The 25,577-nt window shown below is 43.9% G+C and overlaps 1 protein-coding gene across 5 annotated transcripts in view; it reads right to left on the bottom strand.

Annotated features, from left to right (window-relative positions):
• The window catches only part of NHSL1 (NHS like 1), a 97,688-nt gene that overhangs the window by 33,851 nt on the left and 38,260 nt on the right, over positions 1 to 25,577 (bottom strand). For all 5 annotated transcript variants that reach the window (XM_032184303.1, XM_032184301.1, XM_032184302.1 and 2 more), the window contains exon 2: positions 14,136 to 14,288. In XM_032184303.1, the coding sequence (XP_032040194.1) occupies positions 14,136 to 14,288 (153 nt within the window). The remainder of the gene's footprint in view (positions 1 to 14,135; positions 14,289 to 25,577) is intronic.

The following is a 25,577-nucleotide window of genomic DNA, read 5'->3' as shown; positions in this document are numbered from 1 at the left end:
AAGGAGCTGAGATTTCTGCACAATATATGGGCATAGCACAAAGTGCTTTTGTCATCACAAACTGGAGAAAGATTTTCTGTGACTGTATCATCTGTCTCCCTACCTTGATCTTTTTAATACCTCTTAAAATGGAAAATATGCAATGTTTATTTTGAGGGAAACATTTTAGAGGCTTCTGCTTGCCAAATGATTAACTGGAGTTATGACTTGCACCGTCAGCATACATTTTCTCTGTTACATCCATATGCTCCTGAGACCGAGGACTGTAGGACTCCACGGTGGTGGTTTAACTGACCTCGAGCAACCACAGCTCTGTGATGATTTAATCGAGGTGGATTTCCCTGCATGTGAAAATGCACAAGAATGCAAGTATGCGATTTGATAATTAGCCATTTCCACTGGAGCCAGACGTACGTCCTGGCCTATCGCATGCTTCAGCATGGGGTCAAAAAGGGCTGTATGGCATGAACCTGTCACTGCTCCTTCAGTTCAAGGCCCACAGGTGGTGGTGGTGGGTTCTGAGACCCCGATCAATTCCTACAGCTGGGCAGCGGAGGGTCAGTAACCTCACTCACCTGTCTGGCACGTGTGAGCGTGTTGACACCGCGCACATCTGGCAAACAGCTGCCGTGCTCCAGAGGGGGGTGAGAAAAGACTGCCAGCAACCGTGGTAAAACAAATTCTTCCACCCCCTCAAACCTGGCATTGGATCAGCAAGACCCAGCTCTTAACACCCACAAATGGGAGCACCCTGACAGGCCGATTTGTTGGTTTGAGCTACAAAGGAGCAGGGGTAAGTGGGCTGGGGCAGGATGAAACGGCACGAAGGCTTGAATCAACTTGCAGCAGGGGCTAATGCACTGAGCTGTCAACTTCGGCACCACAAGTTTTGCCTTCAGATCAGTCGCTCATCACCACAAACCAACACGAAGAAAACCTAAGAGGTACATGGGAGTGAAGTTATTTTTCTTCTCACTGTTGGGATGAGGCCTCAGGTCCTTACTGACCACTTCTGCAGCTCTCCAACACCAGGCATTACTGGATGGATGCCCCAAGAGCCACGGGCTTTTATGGAGCATGCTCTGGTATTACCTGCTTAACCTTATTTATTCTCTTAACCAAGGAGATGAAGATGATGAATAGCATACTTCATGAAGCCCAAAAGATCTCCCTGAACTATTGAGGAAGACAACACTGAATGTCTGAAGACCACAGCAAGTTCAATGAGAGAGCTGACAATAAAACAGTTTATCAAGCTCACAACCTTTGTTAGTCCACAACACAAGATCCAAGTAACTTCAGAAGCTATTGCAGTGATGTGGCTGCAGAAGCCAAGAGAATTGCTGCAGATTGCTGAAACAAACCACCACAAAGGTGACTTATCCAAAAGAATAGCTTCTTTATTTACTTAGTGTCACAGTACATTTCACAGCACAGCAAGAAACACATCCTCTAGACGGCACCTGAGGCCAGCAAACCTCATCAGAAGCTTCAGAGAGAGATCTTTTACTTTACTTTGCAACAGCCCAGAAACACAACAGGAGGTCGATCAACCAGTACAGCTAATTGAAGTTATTGTCACTGCCACACCAAGGGTAGTAACTTCTATCTGAAAACTATGCTAGCCGAGGAGTGCACACACCATCTAATCACTCTCATAAGGTGCACATGGTCTTCTGTAAGCAATCAGCTTTCTATTTTTCAGCTAAATGTTTTGTAGTTACATATATATATACACATATAACCTGGAAGAAATACTCTAAGAAAAGTTCCAGACACGGATCCTTTTTCCCAGAGGGGCAATACCTTGTCCTAGTCCCACAGCCCCATTATGCAAACAGAGAGGAGCACTAGATACTGAGTTAGTGAAAAAGTTCCTACAAATAAGCATGCTATTTCAGAGATGTCTGAACACATAACAAAAGAAGAGAGTCAGTTCTGGTTATTAATAATCTTTGGTTTTAAGCATGTGACAGTACATTAGTGCTAGCTGAGCCAGGGATATGCACAGTCTTGTACCCCATGGCAGGGCTGCCATCACTCACATTATCCAATACACAAAAATGTGTACAGGCTTTCCGTAATTTCTGCCTAAAAACTGCCAGGGCAAAACATGGGAGACTGCATCAGGCAGGACACAAACAGCGACTCCTAAGGATACGTCTGCCTGAGATCAACTCAGCAGCACATGCACAGCAAGCTCAAAATACGCCCTGTGTGCTGCATTACCGTGCACAGATCTGAACTGAACTGTGCAATAATACTATTTTGCCCCAGATGAACCGGTTTTGTTACACAACCAGCAGCCTTTTGCCCAGGAAGACGAGGAAAGGCCCTTGGCTTGGCAAGTGCAACGGGTGGCCACACTGGGTGATGTCATGGTACAAAGGCTGAGCTACGTCCCTGTTTTTCCCCCTTCATTAGCTCTGGGGGCTAAGTGCAGAGGTGCTGTGCACAGACTTCTGCTGCCTTCCAAGTGTTTTTTTCTGACTACATAGAGTTTTAAGTTAGTTCTTGTCCTTTTCCCCCTATACCAGTGATATATTAAATGTCAAAACTTCTGTATTATAAGTATTGCTTTAAAATGACTGTAGTCATATTACGCTATAATATAATTTATCCCCACTTATGTGACTAAATTAAACCTTTCCTAGAGAAGAAAATTTTGCCTGAGGTTGAGTTTTGCCATTCACAGGGTGGTTTTAGTTAGGCATGAAGAAAGTGTGTGGGAAATGTGGTTTAAAACCTTTTAAAGACTCCCTCATCACTGTCACAGTTGTTAGAGCATGGTAGATAGGATATTCAGGGGATGCATGACAGGAGAAAATGTGTTAAAGCTGTCAGTGCCCATACCATTACATCTGAGTTGCTGCCATATAATCAACCCCTCATATGTCTCCTCGGCGTTTCATTACCGCAGAGTTCACTAAATCCCTGTGTAAGACACCAGCACGCTAGGGATGCTTCTCACCAGCAATATGTGAGCTAATTGCAGTTCCCTCTTCCAAAAGGGGCAATTTGCAGGCAATAGAGCTGAGTGCAATGCTGCACAAGAATTTTGAACCATGAACACTGGATTCAGTGCTGTTGTGGAGCTTAGCGAGCTTTATTAATTCTTATGTTTTACTATTTTTGGCAATACTTCTGTAGGACAAGGTCTGAAGGTCAGACTCCAGCTGAATAACTCAAACTCTCCAGTAAACCCTTCTGGCCCCTGTGGCATGCAGGCAAGCCAAGGGTACAAAATACCACCAAGGCCTCTCAATCCTGAAGATCTCTTCAATTTACACTAGGAACTTGCATTTAATTCCGTTTGACCCTGAGCTGATAACACACGGTAGCAAGTCTCGCATACGTGAGCTATTTACTGCTTTTCAAACAATTTGAAACCATATTCTTACACGAGAATTTGAGTCGCAAATCACCTGAGTGAACAGAAGGCACAGCTCAGACACCTCATCCCTTCGTTTGACATGGTATTACTGTGAAAAACCAGGATTAACGAATACCTTGTCTGCTCAGTCAGATGCACACAGTGTGTTGCTCCATGATGCAAGAAAGATTGTGTTTTCTGGGAGAGGACTGGATGTGCTGGGCTTTTTCCTCTCCTTTGGTAACATTTCTTATTTCATACTTGCAGAAATTTTCCACGAAAACTCGTCACAGTATCTTGGAAGTTTGCATGAAGCAAAATGCACTGCCCTGCCAGCAACAGAACTGGCCAGAGGGAGACAGCTTCTGAAAACAACCCTAATGTATCTGTAAAAATATTTTTTATTGTAACTGTTCAAAGCTGAATGTCATGTTTTCAGAGGCTTCTTCAGAAAACTGCTCTTCTGGCAGCAGGTGAAAGGCCTGGGCCCTCCCTGCGTGGTGCAGCCCCAGCCATAGTGCAGGGCCACAGCTTCCTGCCACCACAGCCAGGCCCAGTCCCCGATGCCTCGGGCCTGAACTTGTAGCTGTCACTTGCTAAATTAGTCCTAATGAGATTACGCGTGTTTAGTACGGCTCACGTGACTGTTGCAGGATCAGGCCATAAGCTCTGTAGGTGTCTACATCCACACGAACACACATGCTGTCACAATTAAAGAGTTTAACAAAAATAAATCCACCTGTCTGTGTTTCTAAGTATTTATTAGCAACCACTGTTGTCTTGAACATTAAACGAGCATGATATTCACAATGTACAGATACAGCATCAAAGCTATTCAGACATCTAAATAACTTACTTAAAGTAAATAACTTACTAAATAACTTACTTAAAGTAAGCACCTATGTAGGTACTCATTGCTTGGGTTGAGTGACAAAAGTCTGAAAGCAAGGACAGAACAGCCCTGAAACACCTGAGCTGGCCTCATGCCCAAGGAAGAGGGCCTGGGGACCAGTTGCTAAAAGCCAAAGAAAAAACACTGGATGGATCAGGGGCAGTTTAATGGAGGAGGAAGGCACCACACACCCAGCTGTAGAAAGGGAAAGGCCATGGTGTGGAGGGCGAAAGGGGAGCAGGCAGCATGCGCTCCGTGTGCCTTCGCACTCCTCGGGGTTGTCCCACTGTGAGCAAGGGCGAACAAGAGACACGCTGACAGCTGCATCTGCATGCCTGAAAAATTACCTCCACTACGTTCAGGGTGACTTCTTGGCAGAGCCCCTCAAGTTGTAACTTGTGTTTTGTAGTGGGTGGTTTTTTTTGTTTTTTGTACTAGAAAAAGGCTACTATCTGCAAGAGTCAGCTAAACTGTCACCTACAGAAACAAATCTGCTGACTAGCGTATTAAAATACATTTATCCATTCACTGCACGTATCACTGGAAAACTACTCCCTCAGGTCAGATTTTTTATTCCCTTTTTTGCTTTAGGCATTGCAGCCATTCCCTTCTGTGGGAATGGCTGCACACACAAACCTCCTTCCTCTAAGCCAACTACAAACACTGTCTTATAAATACAGACAGACTACAGTACAGCATACATTTGTCTTACATAAATACACTTTTCCAAGAGAGTGAAAAGTGTCTCGAGAAACAAACTTTTAAAAAATAACACATTACTTTATATATCACACTGCTCTTTAATAAACACAGTAATGTAATATATCACTGCTTTCTGTTTTAGGAGAACTTTTTGTTTTCAAGCTGATAAATAATTGCATGTAAGTTTAATTTACTTCAGGCACGTTTTGAATTTGTTTTTCCAGCTGAGGTGAGAAAACTAAGACCTCATGGGTTTGTGAGGGACAGGACTGGGTGTCAGAAGACCTGGCTTCCAGACACGGGATTTCTGCTGTCCAAGGGAATCCCCTCAGGTTAGATCCAGGCAAGAGCTGTACATCTGTAGACAGACATGACACCACCTAAATTTCACAGATATACCTCCTAAATGCAGAGTCGTAGGGGGTATCTACCCTCTGCCTGCAGCACATGGGCACATTGAGGCACTGGGATAAAGCCAGCTAAGGAAGAACCCGAGCTGCCTTACTTCGGGTCCTCTCCACACAAGTAACAACCAGCGCCTGGTACAACACTGCGGACATCTCTCTCACAAGGAGCAGAAGAATGTAACAGGGATTTCAACATCTCCACTTCTGAGCACTGTGTGCTTGTTATCCAATGGTTGCTTAAAGTAAAATGCCTGAAAGGATTTTTCAGTAGATAGGATTTAAAATTATTTAAGGGTGAGATGAGCTCCAGACGAATATCCAGCTTACTCATGGCATGCTCTATTAGGCAAAAAGGCTGCTGCCTTAATTATAACAGGCACAGCTACATGTTGTGGGGGACTGGTCACACCAGTGTTACACTGGAACATGCCCTACAAAACTGGGTCCCCTTTGGAGGGTGTTCCTGCCTCCCTGCCTACTTTCTGAACTGCAGTACGACAGGGACAAAGATTCTGGACTACACATGAAGCCCAGTTAATAGGAAATTTCAGGAGGTAACTTTTCAAGATAAAGAGCTTGCTGAGAATGATCAGTCCTGAAACTGTAATTAAAATGAGACGCCCTAGTTCAAAGGTCTTTTCTGGTTAGTAAAGCTAGCAAAAGTCACTGACTTTCACTCTGAGCCTCTTTATGTGTCCCTCATTTACAAACCAGTGATAAGAATGCACAACTCTCTTTGTGTGGATGAAACAGCTTGTATAAACGTAGAGCTGTACAAAAGCAATCTGGTTTTCAACAAAGATCTCATGCTAAATATGACTTTAAAAAAACAGCTCAGTTTAATTCCAATGCAGCATCTATTTTTGTCCCTAAATCTAAATGAGGCAGACAGCTTGCCTCTACTACTTTATATTCCTCCCAAAACTTCATTCAGCTTGGATCAAATCCCATTTCTCTTAAATGTATAAATCCCCATATCATCTGCAGAACTTGAGTATCACAGGGAGTGCTTCTATATCAAAGCTTTAAAATATGCTGTAAAGCCACAGCAACGATGCACTTGTGTATCAACTGAACTGTGACCAATTCTAACTGTAAAGCAAGTTCATGAACTTCAGCTGTGATATATCCAGTGTGCTGGTTTGTTCAGACTCCCGTTTTAATAGGTCAGGAATTTCAACAGATATATACTACCATGCCAGATCAGCTGAAAAAATTTCTGCTTAACAGTTCTATCTAGATGCTTTGGCTAATACCAGCATTTTCCAGTCCATCTACCTTCCTTATTATTCACATCTCTTTCCCCAAAATGTAATTTGATAGTGCTATTTCTAGATTTGTATTTTTACAGCATCACAGAATGGCTGAGGTTGGCAGGGACCTCTGCAGGCCATCTGGTCCAACCCTCTACTCAAGCAGGGACAGCCTGAGCGGGTTGCCCAGGAGCACACCCACGTGGCTTTTGAAGATCTCCAAGGAGTGAGACTCCACCACCTCTCTGTGCAATCTTTGCCAGTGCTCTGTCACTTGCACAGTAAAGAAGTGCCTGATGTTCATACGGGACCTCCTGTGCTCCCGTTTGTGCTCATGGCCTCTTGTCCTGGCACTGGGTGACACTGAAAAGAGCCGGGCTCCATATACATACAAATACATATACAAAAGCATAAAACAACCCTAGAGACAATCAACACTGGTACCCAACAGACTTCTTTCACACGCAAGTGTTGTATGAAGCTGCAGGCTTTAAACCTATTGCCAAAAGTTAGTTATTTATTACAAGGCTTTCTTATTTGTTGAGTAAAAAGAAAGTCGACCAAGTCTACCAGACGTTTCCAATACTCGAGCACTGCTAATTGTGTTCCCTCTTGCACAAGTGCCCAAGCCCAGCTTCGCAGGTAGATTTAATGACAGATACTATGCTAAGTTCCCAGAAACAAAGATGTTTTGGGCTCCACAGGATAAAGATAACCCTAATGGAGCCTTCTCCTGCAATGGAGAAGTCTGCTGAATGGATACTTCAAATAAATCTAACTGAAAAAATCTAACTAACATAATGTACTTACGCTAGGTCTATCCTCTGCAATGCACAAGTGCCCTGTTTTACACTGGGAAGGGTGTTCTGGCACAACAGCAGGCCACCTAGTCAGGCTGGGAAGCCCACCCCTCCAGACCAGCCTCCCCTGGCTGCTTCAGGGCTCAGCTGTGTAAATGCACAAGGATGGGGCGTGAAGTGCAGCATTTAAGTAAAGGAGGCATGCAGTTTGATTTTTTTTTTCCAAGAGTCCAGATCAGGTGCAAGCCTTTAATAAGGATCCAAACTAAAAGGACCTCTGAAATATGAAAATACCTTTTAGAGTTTTAAGTAAATACAAACACTTTGATCATTTCTATATTTCTTTTTATGAAGCTTTTCAAAGACAAATAAATGTAGTCCCACCCATAGCTCCCCAGGTGGTCGGTATGACTTAGCCATACAGAAAACCTACCTAAAGGCACCAAAATGCAACAGCCATTACAGATTATATTTGTTAACAAGCTGTCACTGGGAAGTGCTCAAAATAGTTATCACCGTTTGTCTTGAGTTAATTTAAATTTCTGCATGAGTGTTATACCACTACATTTACTGGTGACAACATGTCTTAAGTTTAACAGTTTCTATTTGCTTCCTTTTGCATGTTTGATGCTGGCATTAAAAAACATTCTCTACACTTTTTCCCTGGCATTTTTATGGATATTTGTTGTTTCTTAAGACTACTGAACAGAGATGATACAAAAATGCAAAGGAAATTTCTGATGTTTTTTCTCCTGGGACATTTAATGTTCAACTTAAAGCTACCTAAAATGCAGCAAACAAGCGTGTATGTAACACCCCAATCTAAGAGAGGGAGATAAAAACACAAATTGGAAATCAGCTGAAAGTCTGATAGTACTTGTGATGGAAGTTGCTTACCTACCACTGAAACAATTATACCAGACAGTAACACTTCAGATTTCTTCTCTCCCACTAAAGGCACAGATTTGAAACAGGGTGGGGTTCGATAATCTTTCAAACAAATCTTCCTCCCGACTCTGACTTCCATCAGAAAAAACGAAGAAAACATGTCAAACTGGTTTAAGGAAATATCATTAGTGTTTTGAAACAAATTTTAGACTTCTTAACCCTTTTACTAGAAATGCTTTCACTTCATCATGTACGTATGACACCATGCAATCAATCTATGTATAACCACCCTGTATGTTATTATACACTCAACACTGCACTACATAACTAAACCTAAACATAGGGAATCTAAATCCTCCCAACTAGCTCATTTTTTCAGCCCCAGAGCAGCATTCAAACACATGAACTGTAGACTCCCAGTAAAATTCTGCTTAGTTTTCATTTGAATATTCCTTTTTTCTTTTAATCTTTTTTCCCTCTTTAAATTCCCTGTTAGAAAGCGTGGCTAGAGTATGGAACCTGGTTAAAACCATCAACAGACATACTGTGAATTAATTCAGAAACTGTAAAAAAGACAGGGTACATGGACAGAACCACTGGCACTAACTTGACTGCTGAAACTAAAATAATTAGAATAAGTTGATTTCAGAAAACATGGTCTACCCCTAGCCTTTAATGGTCTTTTATTTTATTAAGGTTTCCATCTGCTATGAAATTTGCATCTTGATATCCCTCTGAACCTGAACTAGACCAGTGGTTCCCCTCTACTCTGCAGCTCTTTAATGAAACATAAGATTATTTTAAGTCCATAATCTTCTCAGCAGGATTATTGACTTGTAGGGCTGACCCTAATATTGCTCATCTGAGCAGTGATCTGGCAGATGCCCTCAGAAGACAAAGGGTAAACACGTACCTGTCTGGAGGGGTCTTGCAGCAAGACATAATAGCGGCTTTATGAGTAACTACTTAAATCCGGTTTTATTTGACAATGCTAACCAGATGTCTCCTAGAAAACAAATCAAGTGTTCCAATCACTGCTGCTTAAATACATTCCTTGAATTTGGCCAACAAAGCTAAACAGAAGCCACTCTCAGCCAAATCCAGCTCTTCTGAAGATGAGATAATAAATGAATCATCACAGACATTGGAACAACAAGCCCTATACTATATACGTAGTTTGAATCAACACAATTACGCCAGGGGAGGGAAAGGCACAAAGTGCAGACACTTGTGCAAGAAGCCTCTGCAGCTATAGTTTGAAAAATTAGTATGAAAGCATATCCAACTGTTCACACTGTTTACAGGTATAAATTTCTCAGTACATATCTGCCACTTTAACCCACTGGGAACGACAGCCAGTCCAAGCAATAAACAGCAGTGTGCACCAAAACATTATCCCCAACCTGCAACTTGAACTGAGCAGAGAGAGCTTCACAAGACCCTTGAGGAACATGCCATTGGCTGAGAGCCTGATCTGTTTTCAGGACCCTACACTGCCAATTGCTGGAACTGGAAGATGACTGCCTCTTGCAAATCAGGCCACATATGCCCCCTGCCTCCTAGTACTGCAGCTGAGTTATATCCACATTTCATGGAGAGCACAGGACGGTTCAAAAAAAATGCAGAGCAAAGTGAGTTCAGGTGAGCAGCTGGACTACACTTCAGACCATGATCCTTTATGTACTACAATGCTGCAGAGCAGCAAGACAGATCTGCTGGTGCACACTGACAGGGGCTGTTTGATGGTGCCACCAGCCTGACTCTGGTCAAACACCCACTTAACCTCTTGGCCTCACAGGCCAAAAACGCTGTAGGATACACTGCAGTAAGTGTCCACAGTGGACTCTCAATGCCAGTCCAACCACTCTGTAGACATCGGCAACACAAGACTGAAAAAGCCAAGCAGTCCTTCAGCCTTGGAAGCTGAAGGCACGCAGTGCAAGGAGGTAGTTTTGGGGTCTGGACACCATGCAGAGCCTTAGCTCTTTCTCACCATTCTTCTTCTTCACCTCCCATTTCCCCTGCTCCCTAGGAGGACGCAGTGGCACAGAGCACAAAGCCACACAACACTCCTCAAGGGCCAATATCATGTTGTTCCCACCTGAACATTTGTATCCTGGGAACAGAAGGTGACCATGGAAGCATAAGCAAGAGCCCACTTCAAGCAGGCTCTCAGGAAAGGCCTGCTAGAGCAGCTTGGCCATGAGAGTAGGGAACCAGGTGCCTTGGATGGCCCAGGCTTGACATCCAACATGTCGCCCCATCTGCTCCGCTGGGCGATCCAAGGTCCTGGCTGCTTCCCCAGAGAAAGGGAGAGCCTGTTTTATCCACTGGAAACAAAACGTTTAAAATAACAGGAGCTACCACCACCAGCAAAGAACTGCACCATTTAGTAAACTGCCTTTTAAATCATATTGCCGTGGTACCATGCGAATGAAGTGCAGCCCAATTAGCTCTTCTGCTCTAGCAGCTAAGCCACTGAGACTTTAAAGTGACATTAAAGACTTTCATTTAAAATGGGCTTCTAGTAGTTACGCAGCCTGAGTTCAACATTTTCAAGTCACTGATTTTAGTCAGTAACAACTTTACATTTTAATAGAAAGTCTAAGAAAGCCACCCCAGTTCTTGAGAACCGAAACAAATAGCGTGCATCACAAACTTCCCAACTTTCAGGTGCTTCATTTTCTAATTCAGATTACTAGAAAATATTGTGGTTTTGTTTGTTTTGTTTATATAAAAAAAATCAGATGGCACCCAAGCACCTGCATGCCTAAATAACAAATAGCTTTACCTCAGTTGTGAAGAAATTTGAATGAAAGATCTCACCATTTATACTTGAAAGTAGTTTTGCAAAGGAAGAGCTCAGCATGGTCCCTTGATTTTAAGAGTGAAAAAGTCTAGTTCATAGGTACAAAAATCCAACAGAATCCCTCCATGTAACATCTGTGATCACAAGCTGCATGAAATTTCACAGTGCAATAAGCAGAGGACATTTCAATGTATAGAAATAGATATATTATAAAGTAATAAATTGCATTAAAAAAGTCACTTTCTCCTCCTCCAAATGCAACACTGCTTCTGCTAAAGGTATGAAAAGTACACTGAGATCACAGAGCAGAGAGCACTTGGTTGGGTTGTGTGTGTTGGTTTTTGTTTTTGTTTGTTTGTTTGTTTGTTTGTTTTTGTTTTGTTGTTGTTGTTATTGTTGTTGTTGTTGTTTTGTTTGTTTTTTTTTTCCCCAGAAAAATTAGGTTGTTTGTTTTAGCTACGCCCATTCTGTCAAAATTTGCTGATTTCTTAAAATTGTACCAGCACAAATAGGTTTGACCTTCCATTATTTGAAAAGCTACTCAGGATTTTATCTGGTTAGTATTAGGTGGGTGAATCTAGATGGATAAGAACACCTTGACAGAAAGGAATATCTTGCCTGAATTATTTTGAAAAAAATATATACATTAAATAGAGGTGGTTTAAATGAACGTTGTGCTCTGCAAGTGAATTACTATTGGTAACCCAAGTTTTATACTTAACTTCTCTCATTCACTGGGGCAGCAATGAATGCAGCAACAAAATAATAGCCTGCAATCAACTTGCTATGGACCATTACTTTTCCTTCCAGCCTTCTATGCTATAATCACATAGTACTAGGCAATTTACTTCCTATCCATTAAGCAGTTTTGAAAAAAATTGTCTATTCTGAAAACAGCAGGTGGAAAAATAGTTCAGTAGTAGTCACAACTACATAACAATCTCTATAACACCTCTAAGCTAAATGAAACTCAACTCTGGGCAGAGAACTTTTAACCTAACCCACCAAATGTGCTCAGGAGCACTGGTGTCCTCCCGATTTCACAGTGCTTGTTGAAGGGTAAAGCTGGTAAAACTTCAGGCAATGCCTCTCTCACTGCTCAGAGCCCCTGCAGGCAGTAATGAAATTACTGAAAATGGTGTTAAATTCATGCTGTAGCTACCGAGGACAGCTACAGGCCACAGTGAGGAACTGCTTGCGAGGAAGAAACATGGCCAGGGAAAGAGCTTGAGGTAAAAAGTAATTAAATAAATAAGAGTGGAGTTTTGTTGACTATGTCAGCAGCTGGAGGTCTGCTGAAGGCAGCAGAGTAGCTTTGTCTCTCTCTCTCAATTACTTCCCTGAAAGCATGGAATTTCATTAACAAGGAGCCCCACATCATGCGTATATGCAAGTTTTATTTACCACAAATATCTAATTGGTAAAGTGTAGTAGTACTGAATAGTTGTGGTTTGTTTTTTTTTTATAAAGAGATAGTTTTATGTGTTGTTTTTTTGTTTTGTTTTGTTTTGTTTTGTTTTTTTATAAAGAGAAGCAGCTCTAGAGAAAAGTCCCAGCAGATAGAAATAACTTTAGGTGTGTAAGCTGGGGGAAGCAGCATATGATAATCAGTTTCATACAAATATATTAAACTTATTGAAATAGAAGATGCAGAGGTTACATTTCCTATAAAACACAAGAAAATCAGAAGAGCATTTTAGCCTGTGGATTTTTCTTTTATAATGGAACCACGCAGAGAATAGAAAAATAGAAGAACAGTTAAGTTGTAAGTTAGGGCTTACAAAAAGCTAACCATAAACAGTATTATTTTAATCTAAAGCAGGTATATATATATATATATATATATATATATATATATATATACACATATATATTTGAAAGAACTGGTAAGTGTGCCTGTGAGGGAACAGTAAACATTTCAAGGCTAAAGCACTGCACAAATGTATTAATCCAATATAAGTACAGAGGAACACACAGGCTATCATCTGAGCCATGTGTGAGCTAATAAACCTGGCTGTCAAGACTACCCTATTAAATGATAACGAAAGGCACCTAGTAAGAGATAGTGAAAATCAATTAACTGGAGAAACAGCAAGAGAAATAAAACATGACAGCCAAACACTTCTCCACTCAAGACATATAAAATGAAGTTTTCTGCATGTTTAAAAAGCAGAAATATAGTATTAAACTAACAAAAATATACCACTCTTTTAAATCAAGTTAACTCTGTGAGGTATCGAGTGCCTGTGGTTCCTGATGAAACAAACAGGGACTCAAAATAAGCTGGCCCTTTGCAAAATAGCCAATGTAAAGAAAACCCCGTTAATGATTTCCAGAACATGGACAATACGCTGTAATTTCAAGCTCTTTTGGCCCAGAAAGAGCTGTTTCACAGTCCTCTCTGCTTGCTGCCTGCCCACTGCACTAACACAACTCAATGCATGCCACACTGGTGAGTATGGCATGAATACTAACGGCAGAAACTGGTCCTCAGAATAACTCTGCACCCTTCTGCAAGAAAGCTGTTATACTACTGAAAAAGTCCTTGTGAGTCCTCTGTTCGCCATTTCTTTTCCCTCAACACCTTTTCCAACGTTTCACAAAGATGCACATTCCCAGAAATGACACTGTACAGCAACAAAAAGGGTCGCTGAATGACATACCTCTGATTTGGTTCTTAAACTAACACATAAATGGAATAATTCAGGACTTACTGAAATGGAAGGCACTGTTTTTGAAGCGCTCCAAAGACTAAATGGGAACGGCCAAAACCCACCAGGTTTTCTATTTTTCCACTCTAGAGTGCTCTGCCAGGTAACAGACTTCCTTGTTTCTCAATAGCAGAAGTATTTTCCCTTTATCTCTAGTGGTAAACCCCACTCAGTGTTCCACATGTGCTGTAGCCAAACCAAACAAGTTTCTTCTGACTCCTACAACTTGGACTGCAAAGACTGTTGCAAAAACCACCATAGCTTTAGGATATGTTAGCGCCTGTAGTAGCAGCATCTTACCTCTCAGTACTGACTTGAGGTTCAGCTTGGCTTGTCGGTGCAGGTCCTCCACACAAGGTGGTCTTGAGGAAGGCAGGAACACATTTTCCTGCTGGTGCCACGGAGCAGTGTAATGGACAGTCCATCTGCTCTCTTCATCTAAGTTGGAAACAGCTGCAGAAAGAGACAAAAAGAAAGAAACTAAATGCTACTGTAGGTAGCTGCAGCATGTAACCCCATACGTCAGTTTGCCATGCATCCTCTTGAAACCAAAACGATTGTTTTCATAGAATCATAGGATTGTTTTTTACTACAAACAGATTGCTTTTCACCATAAGCTTAGGTCCACTATAGTTTACAGTCCAAATGCTGTCTAGAACCTCGCTTCCATGATAGTTTAAAAGCCCTCCTCCCATTTCTAATCTAAATGCATTCTCCTGCGATGTGTAGGAAATACCTTTCTATCCTCCTGTGTTTATATTTGCTGATGAATTTATTGTGAACTTGGAACTGTTTGCTCCCTCTAGCTCCCAGTCTCAGCAGATTAAATCAGTTTTCCTGTCCCCTGACCCTGCCAGGAGCTTCCCCTTGCTCAAGGGTGACCCTGAGAATGTGACAGTCATTGTGAGAGATTACGACAGGTTCATTTGTACTGTGAAATAACCTTCTCTGACCTCACACACATACAAACCAGGAACCAAAATTCAGCTAAAGCCAACAAATCAGCTACTTCACATTTCCACAAGTGGAAAGCACGTTTGGACAGCAGTAACTCAATGGGGAAATACTCCTTGGAGCAGGAGAGCACTAAAGAGGGGTTGCATTGGCCACATCTTCCCTGCCAGTATGCACATGAAAGTAACGTGCTGACGCTGCTCAAGTTCAAAGTTCCCTGCAGACAGTCAGTAATGAATCAGCCAAAGCACATAAGTCTAAGATTTGTTTATCATTTATGCTTCCCGAGAGACAGCCATTACCTTTCGTTTAGAGTTTATCATCAATAAAAACTTTTACAGTTGAATGGCCACGTCCCTCCGCCCCGCAATAAACAGGAAAAGGGCAGTTGGGGGTCATATTTTATGATCCCCCAGGCAGCGTTTGGCTTGCGGCCAGCAAGCTGCGTATCCTTGCTCAGCTCTCCAAAGCAGGAAAAAAAAAAAAAAAAGAGAGAAGAAAAAGCCACTACAGCTGTGCCACCTCCCAGGCACCTGTTTTGCTGGGTCGGCTCCATTGCACTGCCCTTGCTACCAGCTCTGCATCTTCCCTTGTTTCCACACTGCAGGTGGATGTGCGCGGCTCGCTGCCCGCAGCATCCTTGCCGAAGTTTGTGCCGTGCCTCTGGGGTAGCAGAGGAGGTGCGTCAGGAAGCAACGCCAAGGCAACAGCCACCTGGAAAAGGGCTCTTCCCCTAACACCACAGCCCATCCGCTGGGATCGGTTCAGAGAAAATAATCTGTACTCACATCAAAGAACATAAAGTTGTGAGGCTTAAGGCATACCTACGACATAGTGCTCAATGCCTGTGTTAAAGGGACTTGGGGGTGGGGGGAGGTTCTCAGATAAATTTCCTCACTTGTTTTCAGGGACCTCAGAGAAGCTTTCTGATGACTGCCAATCGCTCTCCTCACCTTCAGGACGCCTTGGTCCCACACCCCGTCCCCTCGCTGCAGTAAGGGACGGCCACAGCCGGTCTGTGCCTGCTCTCGCTAACCAGAGGCAAACCAATCCCAATTACAACCCGGAGCTGGCAGGTGGATGCCACCGCACCCGCAGACGGGCAGAGGAGGTGGCAGTGGCACAGCAGCCCATGGCAGCCGTCCCAGGCCATTTCCTCACATCCTCAACGGAGCGGCAGCAGCGGCCGCAGGGCAGCGCGAAAGCCTGAGCTGTCCTCCCCTGCCGGGCTCCTTCCCCGAAGGGCAGCAAGCACGCACGGCTACTTACTCTTTCTCTTCTTGAAAAGTTTCACGAGAGATGTAAGCTTTTTGTTGATGAAAACCACCATTTTCAAGGCGTTCGGCGGCGATACTGGAGTTTAAATCCCATAAAAAGTCGGAGGTGCCGAAAGGTGACCACTTCTCAGCCTGGTCCTGCTCAGCCCCCGTGCTCCAAGTTTCTCTCCTCCAGCCTTCTCCCTTTTACTCCCCTTCAGCCACAGCTTTACACCTCCCCGCTGGTGCACAAACCCACTGACAAGCCCTTCGCCCGAATTTCTCCCCCTCGGATGCAATCCAGCGGGCTGAAGACCTCCAGCCTCAACACACAAAACGTGGGGAGGAAAAGATAAAAATAAAAAGCAACCAATTAACCCCTAATTGCCATCCACGCTGCCCCAGGCCCACGGCTCCCTGCCTGATGGCACACTGTGTCTGCCTGACCCTGCCACCTCCAGCAAGGGCCAAGCCCAGCTCTCTGCTCGCCACAGCCCCAGTGGGGCGGGGAGGGGAAGGGAAGGGAGAAAAAGGGAGGGGAAAGGAGAGGAGGGGAAGGGCAGCCGCTCCCTCGGCCCCACAGAGTCTCCCCCTCCAGACACGCTGCCCCCCCCCCCCCGGCCCCAGGCAATCGCAGGGACTGCAGCAGCCCGGTCATTTCACATATTGGATTTCATTCAGCAGCGCTCCCAATTTATTCTTATTAGCGTCAGCCCGGACCAGATACATGGAAAACAAAATCAAGTTATTTCTGCCTAATGGAAGACCTGTTATTCGTCAAATGAAGCTCGTGCACGGAGGTGAAACAGCCCAACTTTTTGCTGTGCACGTTCTATCCCCACGCCCTAAAAAATAAATAAGTATCAAGGTCCACAGCCGTCCTTCCTAGGAAGGAACTGCGGTTTTGCAGCAGTTAAAGGGAAAATGCTAAGCAGCGAGTCAATGTGCTCAGCAGGGCATGCCCTTCACACTGTTAAGACTCAAGAAGCAAGCCCTGCCTCACAAAGCAAGCTTAGGAAACTGCCTCAGGTTAACAATGCGAAGGATTTTTTCCTCAGGAAAGAGAAAAATGCCAGCAGCAGGGGTCTCAGCCTGACCCCAAAGCTGCAGCAGGACCTGGCCTCTGCACTGTAAAAAGCAGATGCTCCAAAGGAACTTCGCTCCAAACTTCACCACGCCGCCGAGACGCAGTGCCACACAAAGGGCACAATCAAAGTGCCCCCATCAGTGTCTGAATGCACTGCTACTGGTGTTTGATCAGTATTTTCCAGCTCCTCAAAACTGGCAATCACATCATGGGTTGGACACCAAGAGTGCCAGGACTTCCCTGCAGCTGCTGAGAGCCCTCCTGATGGGCTCACCTGTGCCAAAGGGACAGAAGACCCCCACGCCATGGCAGCGTGGTGGGGAAGGCACCTCTGCTTCTGCACTGATCCCCATCATGCACCTTACACAAAAAATGACCCCAACGTCAAGACTCTGGCAACAAGGTGACTGCTCATTGATATATCACCCTGTTTCACACAGCGAAGACTTTAAATTGTCACCTTCGGACTTGTAGGCCTCATCCTAAAGAAAGCAGGTACTGCCATTCAGGAGGAACCTGCTTTGGACATTGCAGCAGAAATTATAAGCTAACTTTCAGGTGACAGTTTAAATGGCATCTTCTAACATAAAACTCTGAGCCAGGAACTCGTTTTTTAGTGTGGTGTTGATCTTTTTTAGCGTGTAGGAAGTGCTTTTGCAAGTGGGAGGAGAAACTACTGTGTATTTGCACAGGAGAAGGTGACGCTTTCAAGCTTGGCCATAGACACAGATTGATCCTGAGGCCTCTCGGGCATCTCACGGTGGTTCAGAACCTGCAGGCAGCAGATGCCATCCCCTTTTCAGGATCAGGTCTCATCCCTGGTGTTCTGCCGTCTTCCTGGGTACTTAGGACAGCTTGGGAAACTCCTCCCTTTTTCAATCTCCTCCTTTTTTCACCGTGGGCTGCTGAAGTGTCCCAAGTCCAGGGTTGCTCTTTGTTACTGGATCCTCCCCCAGCCCGAAGCATTTCTCCTTCCTGAAAACAAGCACTTGATGGCTGTCCTCAAGCATGGAGGCACAGCTATTCAAAACCAGTAACAAACAATCCATAAAATATGGCTGCTTTTCAGCCTCCCTTTGCCTTCCCTGTGGTCATGCTGATAAGATGGCCAAGCATCAAAAATCAGTGCCATTGGGGATGCCTCAAGGAGCATGTGTCTGCATTGCTCAGAGTCTGCAGTGGGTCAGCATTAACCCCAAACTCATCTTCACTGGAGACAAACCCAGTGGTTTCCATGAAATTCAGCATGTTGTCTCAACCTGTTTTTTATACAACACTTTGCAAGGCACAAAAACTGTCAGCACAACTGGCTCTGGTGGTAACTCCCCTAGGGCTGAAAGCATGAAGGAAGTGTGCTTCTCTATAGGTGGTCTTTTTCCACATTGGGAAGAGAAGAAAAAGATGGGACAGTTTGAGAAAACTCATGTTGTACTCACTACCCAAACAGACAAAGGCCTTTTACCCTCCAACTTTGCCAGTCCAGCGGTCAACGCCCACATCCCCCAAAACAACACCACCAACACACTAAAAACTATCACTTTATGAGCCTGGCTGGCAGCAGGCTGGGGTGGCCCTGCTCCGTGGCACACTTGCGAGTTCACCTTGGAGGAGTTAATATTAACCCGCTGCCTCAGCTCCCACATCCTCGGAAACGGGGATGACGCTGATTTGCCACCTCACACGGATACTGCCACGAGCAATAAAGAAAATGAGTAAATTAAGTGAATAAAAGAATAAAATGAATAAAGAAGTTTTTCCACTGATTTTCATGCAGGAGGGATGTGCCCAACACACATACCAACTTCATGGCATTAAACCACTAGCAGATGTATCTGCCTTGAAAACGAAACTTTAAGCGGTAAGCCCTAGAGATTTTATTTAGACAATGGAAAAATCCTCCATTAAACAGCTGCATAACAGCATTGTTACTGTTTTAAGAGAGGAAAAAAAGAGAAAATGTGTAACTGAACCAGGAACTGCACGTCAAGAGCTCTTCCAGAGAGCCTCGATGCAATAACCAAAAGGGAAAGTTAAAACGCTGGAAAGCAGATGGAATCAGCACCATGAATCAATGCGTTTGCTTTTTACCGATCTCAGTCACTCGCTTGAAATAAAATTTCAAATCAAAATCAGCTCATGTGAGGCTACAGAGGAAGAAGCCTTTGGCAAGGCCGTTGTATTTTTAAGGCCATGCTGCCTGAAAAAATGTACCTGTACTTCTACTGGGGACTTCTGTCATTAGGAAAACTAACACGAAGCACCTGCAATAAGAAACACCAAATGTAGCTGTGTTCAGGCTTTACTGCTGCTCTGGCCACCTTCACCCATGCCTCCAAGCACTTGCTGGTGTTTAAATGGATTCAAACCCAGCCCTGCAGACGACAGGAATTAATAATTTATGATTGCAAGGGCTTTTTTTTCCTCCTTTCAGAGCCGATCTCGTCTGGCCATCTCCTGGCATTTTTCAGAAGAACAAAAGTGCTCCCCCCACAAAGGCCACCCGTCCCAAGCGGCGAGGCACTCAGCTGCCCTCCGCTCTCCAAGCGAGGCCACTCACAAAGGCCTCTTTCAAGGCACCCTCGGCCTGGGTGAAGCACGATACTTCCCCAGCTACCAGGCAATCGCAATTCATTAGACCTGCGATCAAGATGAAGAGGAGAATGCACGGGGGAGAGGGAACAAAGGACGAGAAGTATTTTATCCCAAAGCCACCACAAAAGAAAAGAGGGACCCCCGGCCCAGTGAACTCATGGGGAAGCACCAAGCCTGTCTCCACGCAGGCAATTACCGGGCAGGTATTGCCTTAAAGAGAGTCCCTTCATTTATTCATCCCACGAGGGATTACAGCTCCGGGCTCTGGCCAGGGGGCTGCCTGGCGGGGGAAGAGAGGGGAAGATGAGAGGGAAAAGCAGCAGCAGCACAACCTAAGCCAGAGAGGACAGAAAGGCAGCAGGCGGATTGATCTGATGATCCTATTTAGGTCACAGCACAATAAAGCTAATTCATTCCTTTTGCAATTCAAAACATCTTGCCACAGATCCTCTATCATGCAAACGCATCACCAGAGAGAATAGGGAGAATTTCCAGCTGCATGCAGACAAAGCAGCAGCTCTGCTCAGGTAGAGCATCTCCTGACACACTGTGTCTGCAGACAGAGCAGATAACGTTTAGTGGATGTGCAGTTGTGTTGAATGTCTTTGTTTTAAATTGCAGGACACAAGCCTGTGGCCATTCCTGGACTAAGGTAAACTCAGCTTCCAGACGAATCCTTAGCTCTAGCTCTCCCCATAGGAAGACCCTTTTAACATTCCACCAGGAAACATTGGGATTTTAAATTCCAAATCCACTGTGCTACGGCTTATCCTGAAGAACTGATCAAAAGTGGCTGCAGCAAATCTTTGCATCATCTTACTTTTATTTGCCCTAAAAATGCACCATGGCAAAGATAGTCCTCTTCTGTCTTAGGGATGGGGGGAAAAAAAACCAACACAACGTGAGCAAGTTTGCTTAACTTTTCACATTTATTCATTCTGTGGGACTCAGAGTGAAACCAACAAAACCAGACTGCAAACCTACCCCTGCTGGACTTCTGTCCCACACTGTCTCCTTGTCAGGTCTGTAATTCCGTCTTTGGCAGCTGTGCACTTGTGGATCCCCACTAATATCCAACAGACATCTTAAATTAATCTCAGTCTGCATTCTCTTTAGGGGTGTCCTAAAGCCCGCTCATTTCACTTATTTGAAGGTCATAGAAAGAATTCTTGCAGCATATCTCAGCCTCCCCTCCCAACACTGCTCTTTGGGAGGCTTTTAGTTATATATGGATTATCCTGGTACAAGGAGTTAGCACGAAGAGCTAGCAAATTCTTTTTTTTCTCTCTCTCTTTTTTTTTTCTTTTCTAAAGTTCCAAGACACTTTCTCTCAAAATTAGGCTGGTATGTCCTGTAGTTTTCTGAGAACTTTGCAATCTGTAAATTAAAAAAAATAAAATCCTTGAAAACTACCAGCTTTCTGACAGTTCTGTACCTGTTAATGCAAAAATCAAACAATGCTCACTGTCTGGCATAGCAGGTTGAAAGCAAGTTTTGTTTCTTAGTTAGGAACTTTCAGTTTACTTCCCCAAAGTGAGTAAAAGCTAAGGTTCACAAACAATAAATGGATTTCAGCAGTTACGACATTTGGCATTTTCCCTAAAGCCCTAAGAATTGACAAAATCTGAACAGCTGGGCATGTTCCAATTAAATAGTGGCACAAACTACCTTGAAAGACTATATTCTCCAACCAAAGGCAGGCATCAAGCCCACGCGACAGTCACCTAATCATTGTGTTGTTGCAGGACTCGGTGATCTGTTTCAAGCTGCTAAGCACACAGCTGAGCCAGCACCTATACCACAGCATCTCCAGACAATGTCTTCAGCTGCTCATGTACATGCTGATGTCAGACACAATCAAATACCAATAGATTTTGAAAACAAATTTCAAAATGACCTTTTTGTAGTCTGCATCTTGTAATTAGACACTCTCAATAAAGCCTTGATAATGAAAGGACAGCCTCCTAAATTCATACTGCTAATTGGTTGAACTTTTGAAATTTATAATGTGGATAACTTAAATTTTTATTGCCACCTGTTTGATTAAAAGAGTCACAGATGCAAACGTCTTTGTTATTAATCATACCCAGTCAAGCAAACCTCACTCCGTGCTGTGTTCAGTCAATATTAACAGCCGTACAGCTGCACTTCATTTGATCACCAGGCAAATGCATCTACTGGTTTACATGATGCCACTGTGAAGAAGGTGTCTTACCACCAAACATCTTCAAGAAGGGCCTGTGAGCACACCAACTATAAAGATTTTTAATTATCAGTAAATAAAAAGGAGGGGGCATTAAGCAAATACAGGCATCACCATCTACTTGATCAAAAGGCAATCCACAGAAAGATGAAAAATGGAAATTCTCTCATCTCCTGATTTAATTCTGCTGTTTCTGCCTTCATTTCCTGCCAGAAAGGGAAAGAAGCGCCCTATTATTTTTTTTTCCTCCAGAATCCTTACTGTAGATCCCTATAGTTTTTCTTGTTTTAGAGAAACTGGTTATTCCCTGCTTTGACTGGAGAACATCAGAAAAACTGAACAAACAGTAAAGCTTTAACATCAAGGGGTGTAACATACGCTACTCAAAAATGAAAAATTCCATTTTAATTGCTAAAATGTCTTTTTTTGCTATCTCCAGTTTCCCTTCTTAGCACAAAACATGAATTACACAGAAGGCATCGGAGGGGAGGAGTGTAAGTACAAAACTCAAGGCCACTAATGGTAGCTGTAGAAATGCTTCTGCCAATACTTTGTGTCTGAAAACCTTAGAGGAAGTCCAGAGACAGCATCATCACTACCAAATTTCAGACCAACACTGCTTACACTAAAGCTACCAAGTTATTTTTGAAAGATCTTCTAAATGTGTCATCTTGCCAGTATGAGACACACCACAACCCTACAACTTCCAAGATTTGATCAGAGACACTGCAAACAAATACATTGAAAAATACATGAAGTCTAAAACAAAATTGTGGCCAGAAATACCATGGGTTTTCCAGCCTAGGCAATAACCTTGCGACAATCAACTGTCTTGCCCAGCTCTGCCATTCTTAAAACATACCAACATCTGTCACTAAGAGGACAGTGAGAAGGCAGAAATACCAGTAGTTTACTACTACTAAGCAAACAACTATAATAAATCCCTGGCATTTCAAGATAGTTGATAAATCATCCATGCTTACCAGTGGCTGCATTTTATAACTATACACAATGATCCCAATTCAACTTTGGGTTACAAATTTGTCCAGGTATGACAGTTAATTACTTACAGCTTTGACAATTACAGAATTGGACCTGCACAGCATTTTGCATCACAGATTATGGAGGAAAGAAGGGAAGCATGGCTTTAAACATAGCTTGGAAGAAAGAGCCAGGTGAGAAACCTTTGAGAGATGCTTCCCACAGGCTTCAGGGCAGGTCTGACCCCTGGAGGGGAATATTTGATGTGAATGTAAAGGAGGAGGGGGGAGATCAATAACACAGTCAATGTGAATAAAGTTTACACCCTTGGGAAAATGAATCAATAAAACCACATCTGTATTTTCCCAAAATTATTCTGCAGAATGTATTATGCATGAGGAGCCTCTTCCTCACTCCCATCCCTCTGGATAATGATAAAACCAGTTCTAGTCTTTCACATCTTTTAAGGATGCTGCAGTACAGCACTAAACAAACTTCAGTCCCAGTTTGATTTAGACAGACAGAAGCGCTGCCTAGCACGATCTCTACTTTGCCACCATGCCAGAAATCAGCTAAACGAACGCACACCAAAACTCAATTTACATTTCTGTTTTTAAACCACAGCTGGTTTGTGTAAAATAGTTCCAGCTACAGCTGTTAAACATCTCTGAGGCAGCCCACGGTGTATAATATTCTGTAAAAAGCACACACCCTACTCCAGGAATGAAGACATTCAGACACTGTGTTCATATAAGCCCTGGAAATACTTCTTGTTATGTCAGGGCAACCAGCATCCCGCTCCTCTTCTGATTAGGAAAACCCTAAGAGGACAAGGCTGCACCACAAACGGGAAAACACTTGCACTCACCTTCAGCTGCTGGACATAAAGGGGTGCTTTTTTCCCTGACGCCATGAATTATTTACCCTGACATCGCTGCCACCATCTGCCGAAGAGCAGCGCGCTGCCCCTGCTCTGGCCGTGCCACCACGTTCCCGGCAGGCGCTGGACAAACAAAAGGCCGGCCGGGCCGGCTGAAAGCTGCTGCTGGAAAAAGCCACGAGGGATCGTTCAGCTGGGAGGGGTGGTCAACCTTCTTTGGAGACGCTACCCAGCTGCAAGTTTAATGAGGAGCAGATCACACAGGTGCAGAAAAATGCTTTTATAAAACTCTGTCCATGCTTTTGGGCAATGGCAAGCGTACTCAGGGAGGAGCATGACATTTTTTAATTTACAAGCAGGGAAGGGCCTCCACAGCCCTTTGTGTTGAACTTCCCTGTTCTGAAAGCCCTTGTTGAAACGTCCAAGGACAGCTGACAAACAAATGAGAGCACTAAAGCCAAGGAGGAAGACAAGTTATACTGCAGTCATCGTGGCTCAGACCAGAAATCAGATGAACAGGGGAACAAGACTCTCAGGATGAGCAGCGTGTGGCCACCACAGTACCTACCAATTTTTCACCCTTCTCTGCAATTCAGTCTCCAGCGACACCTGCTCTTATTCCTCTGAAGGGATCAGGATCTAGCGAGCAACATAGGTTGCTGGTATATTGAAAACCAGTTTCCAAACAAAAGAGAGGAGCTGCAGCCTAAGAGCTTTGGAGAATTCTGCCTTTAAATGAGTAACGCTCAGCTCTCCGCATGCCTGCGCGTGCACAGGAGACATGCGGAGGCTGATTAAGTGCCGCTCGGCTGTGGCTGCCCAACTGGCATCATGGGGCTTCCTATTTATTCCCTGTCAGTGACTCCAGGTCAGAACCGGTCAGCTCACAAGTGAGATGCTGTGTGTGTATCTGCTGTAACCGCGGGCAAACCTCACTTCAAGCTGTGTTTTTCCAATCATGCATCATCCCCACAATCCAGGTCCCGTTGTGGTGTATTACGACATTGACTGAGATGTAATTGTGATGAGCCACTTAAAGCGTTTTTCTGATGAAAAAAAAATCACCACCACAACCCCTCTGCCCCAGTTTCTGTGTAGGCCTAAGAATATCACCTTTGTTTGGTACCACATATGCTTTGAATAGGTCTGATCCAGTCTACTTTTCAATTGCTTGTTACTAATTTCTTAACTGTGCAATCTTTGCGCCTCCTTTTGTGTTTCCCAATAGAGTTTGAATACTCTTTTTTTTTTTTTTTGCAGTGTGTAAATCAAACCAACTGATGCCCCTCCCTTTTTAAAAAATGATCATGCTCTCCCAGTTCCAACTCTTCCGAGAGATTTAGGAAATGCAAGCAAAATGCCATCTGTTGGCAATGAGGTGGGACTAAGCATTTCGCGTGGAAATACTCACTTTGGGATACCCAAGCAGACACATTTAATCAGCCAGTCATCTCGAGCATATTTCAGGTTCAATCCTGTGCCTTCACATGAGATGTACTGATATTTGATCTGCCCATAGCTTCCTTTCTATGAGATAAACTGCCCTTGGTTCTTTCTCCCACCAAACCCGATGCCCCCACATCAGCTTGAAAGTACCAGAATGGGGCTTTGCAAGCCTTCCTCGACAAGTGTGAGGAGAGGGCAAATACACCAAAAGCCGACCTTGGTGGGGCTTGTCTGGATTTGTTTTAGGAAGCATCCTTAGCACACACCATATCACTTCTCCATGTTTGCACGTGCACGGGTCAGAAGAAGAGGACATGCAGGTGCGGAGGCCCAGCTTGCCACT

Source organism: Aythya fuligula, chromosome 3, assembly GCF_009819795.1.
Source record: "Aythya fuligula isolate bAytFul2 chromosome 3, bAytFul2.pri, whole genome shotgun sequence".
NCBI lineage: Eukaryota > Metazoa > Chordata > Aves > Anseriformes > Anatidae > Aythya > Aythya fuligula.
This window is presented reverse-complemented; position numbering and strand designations above follow the sequence as displayed.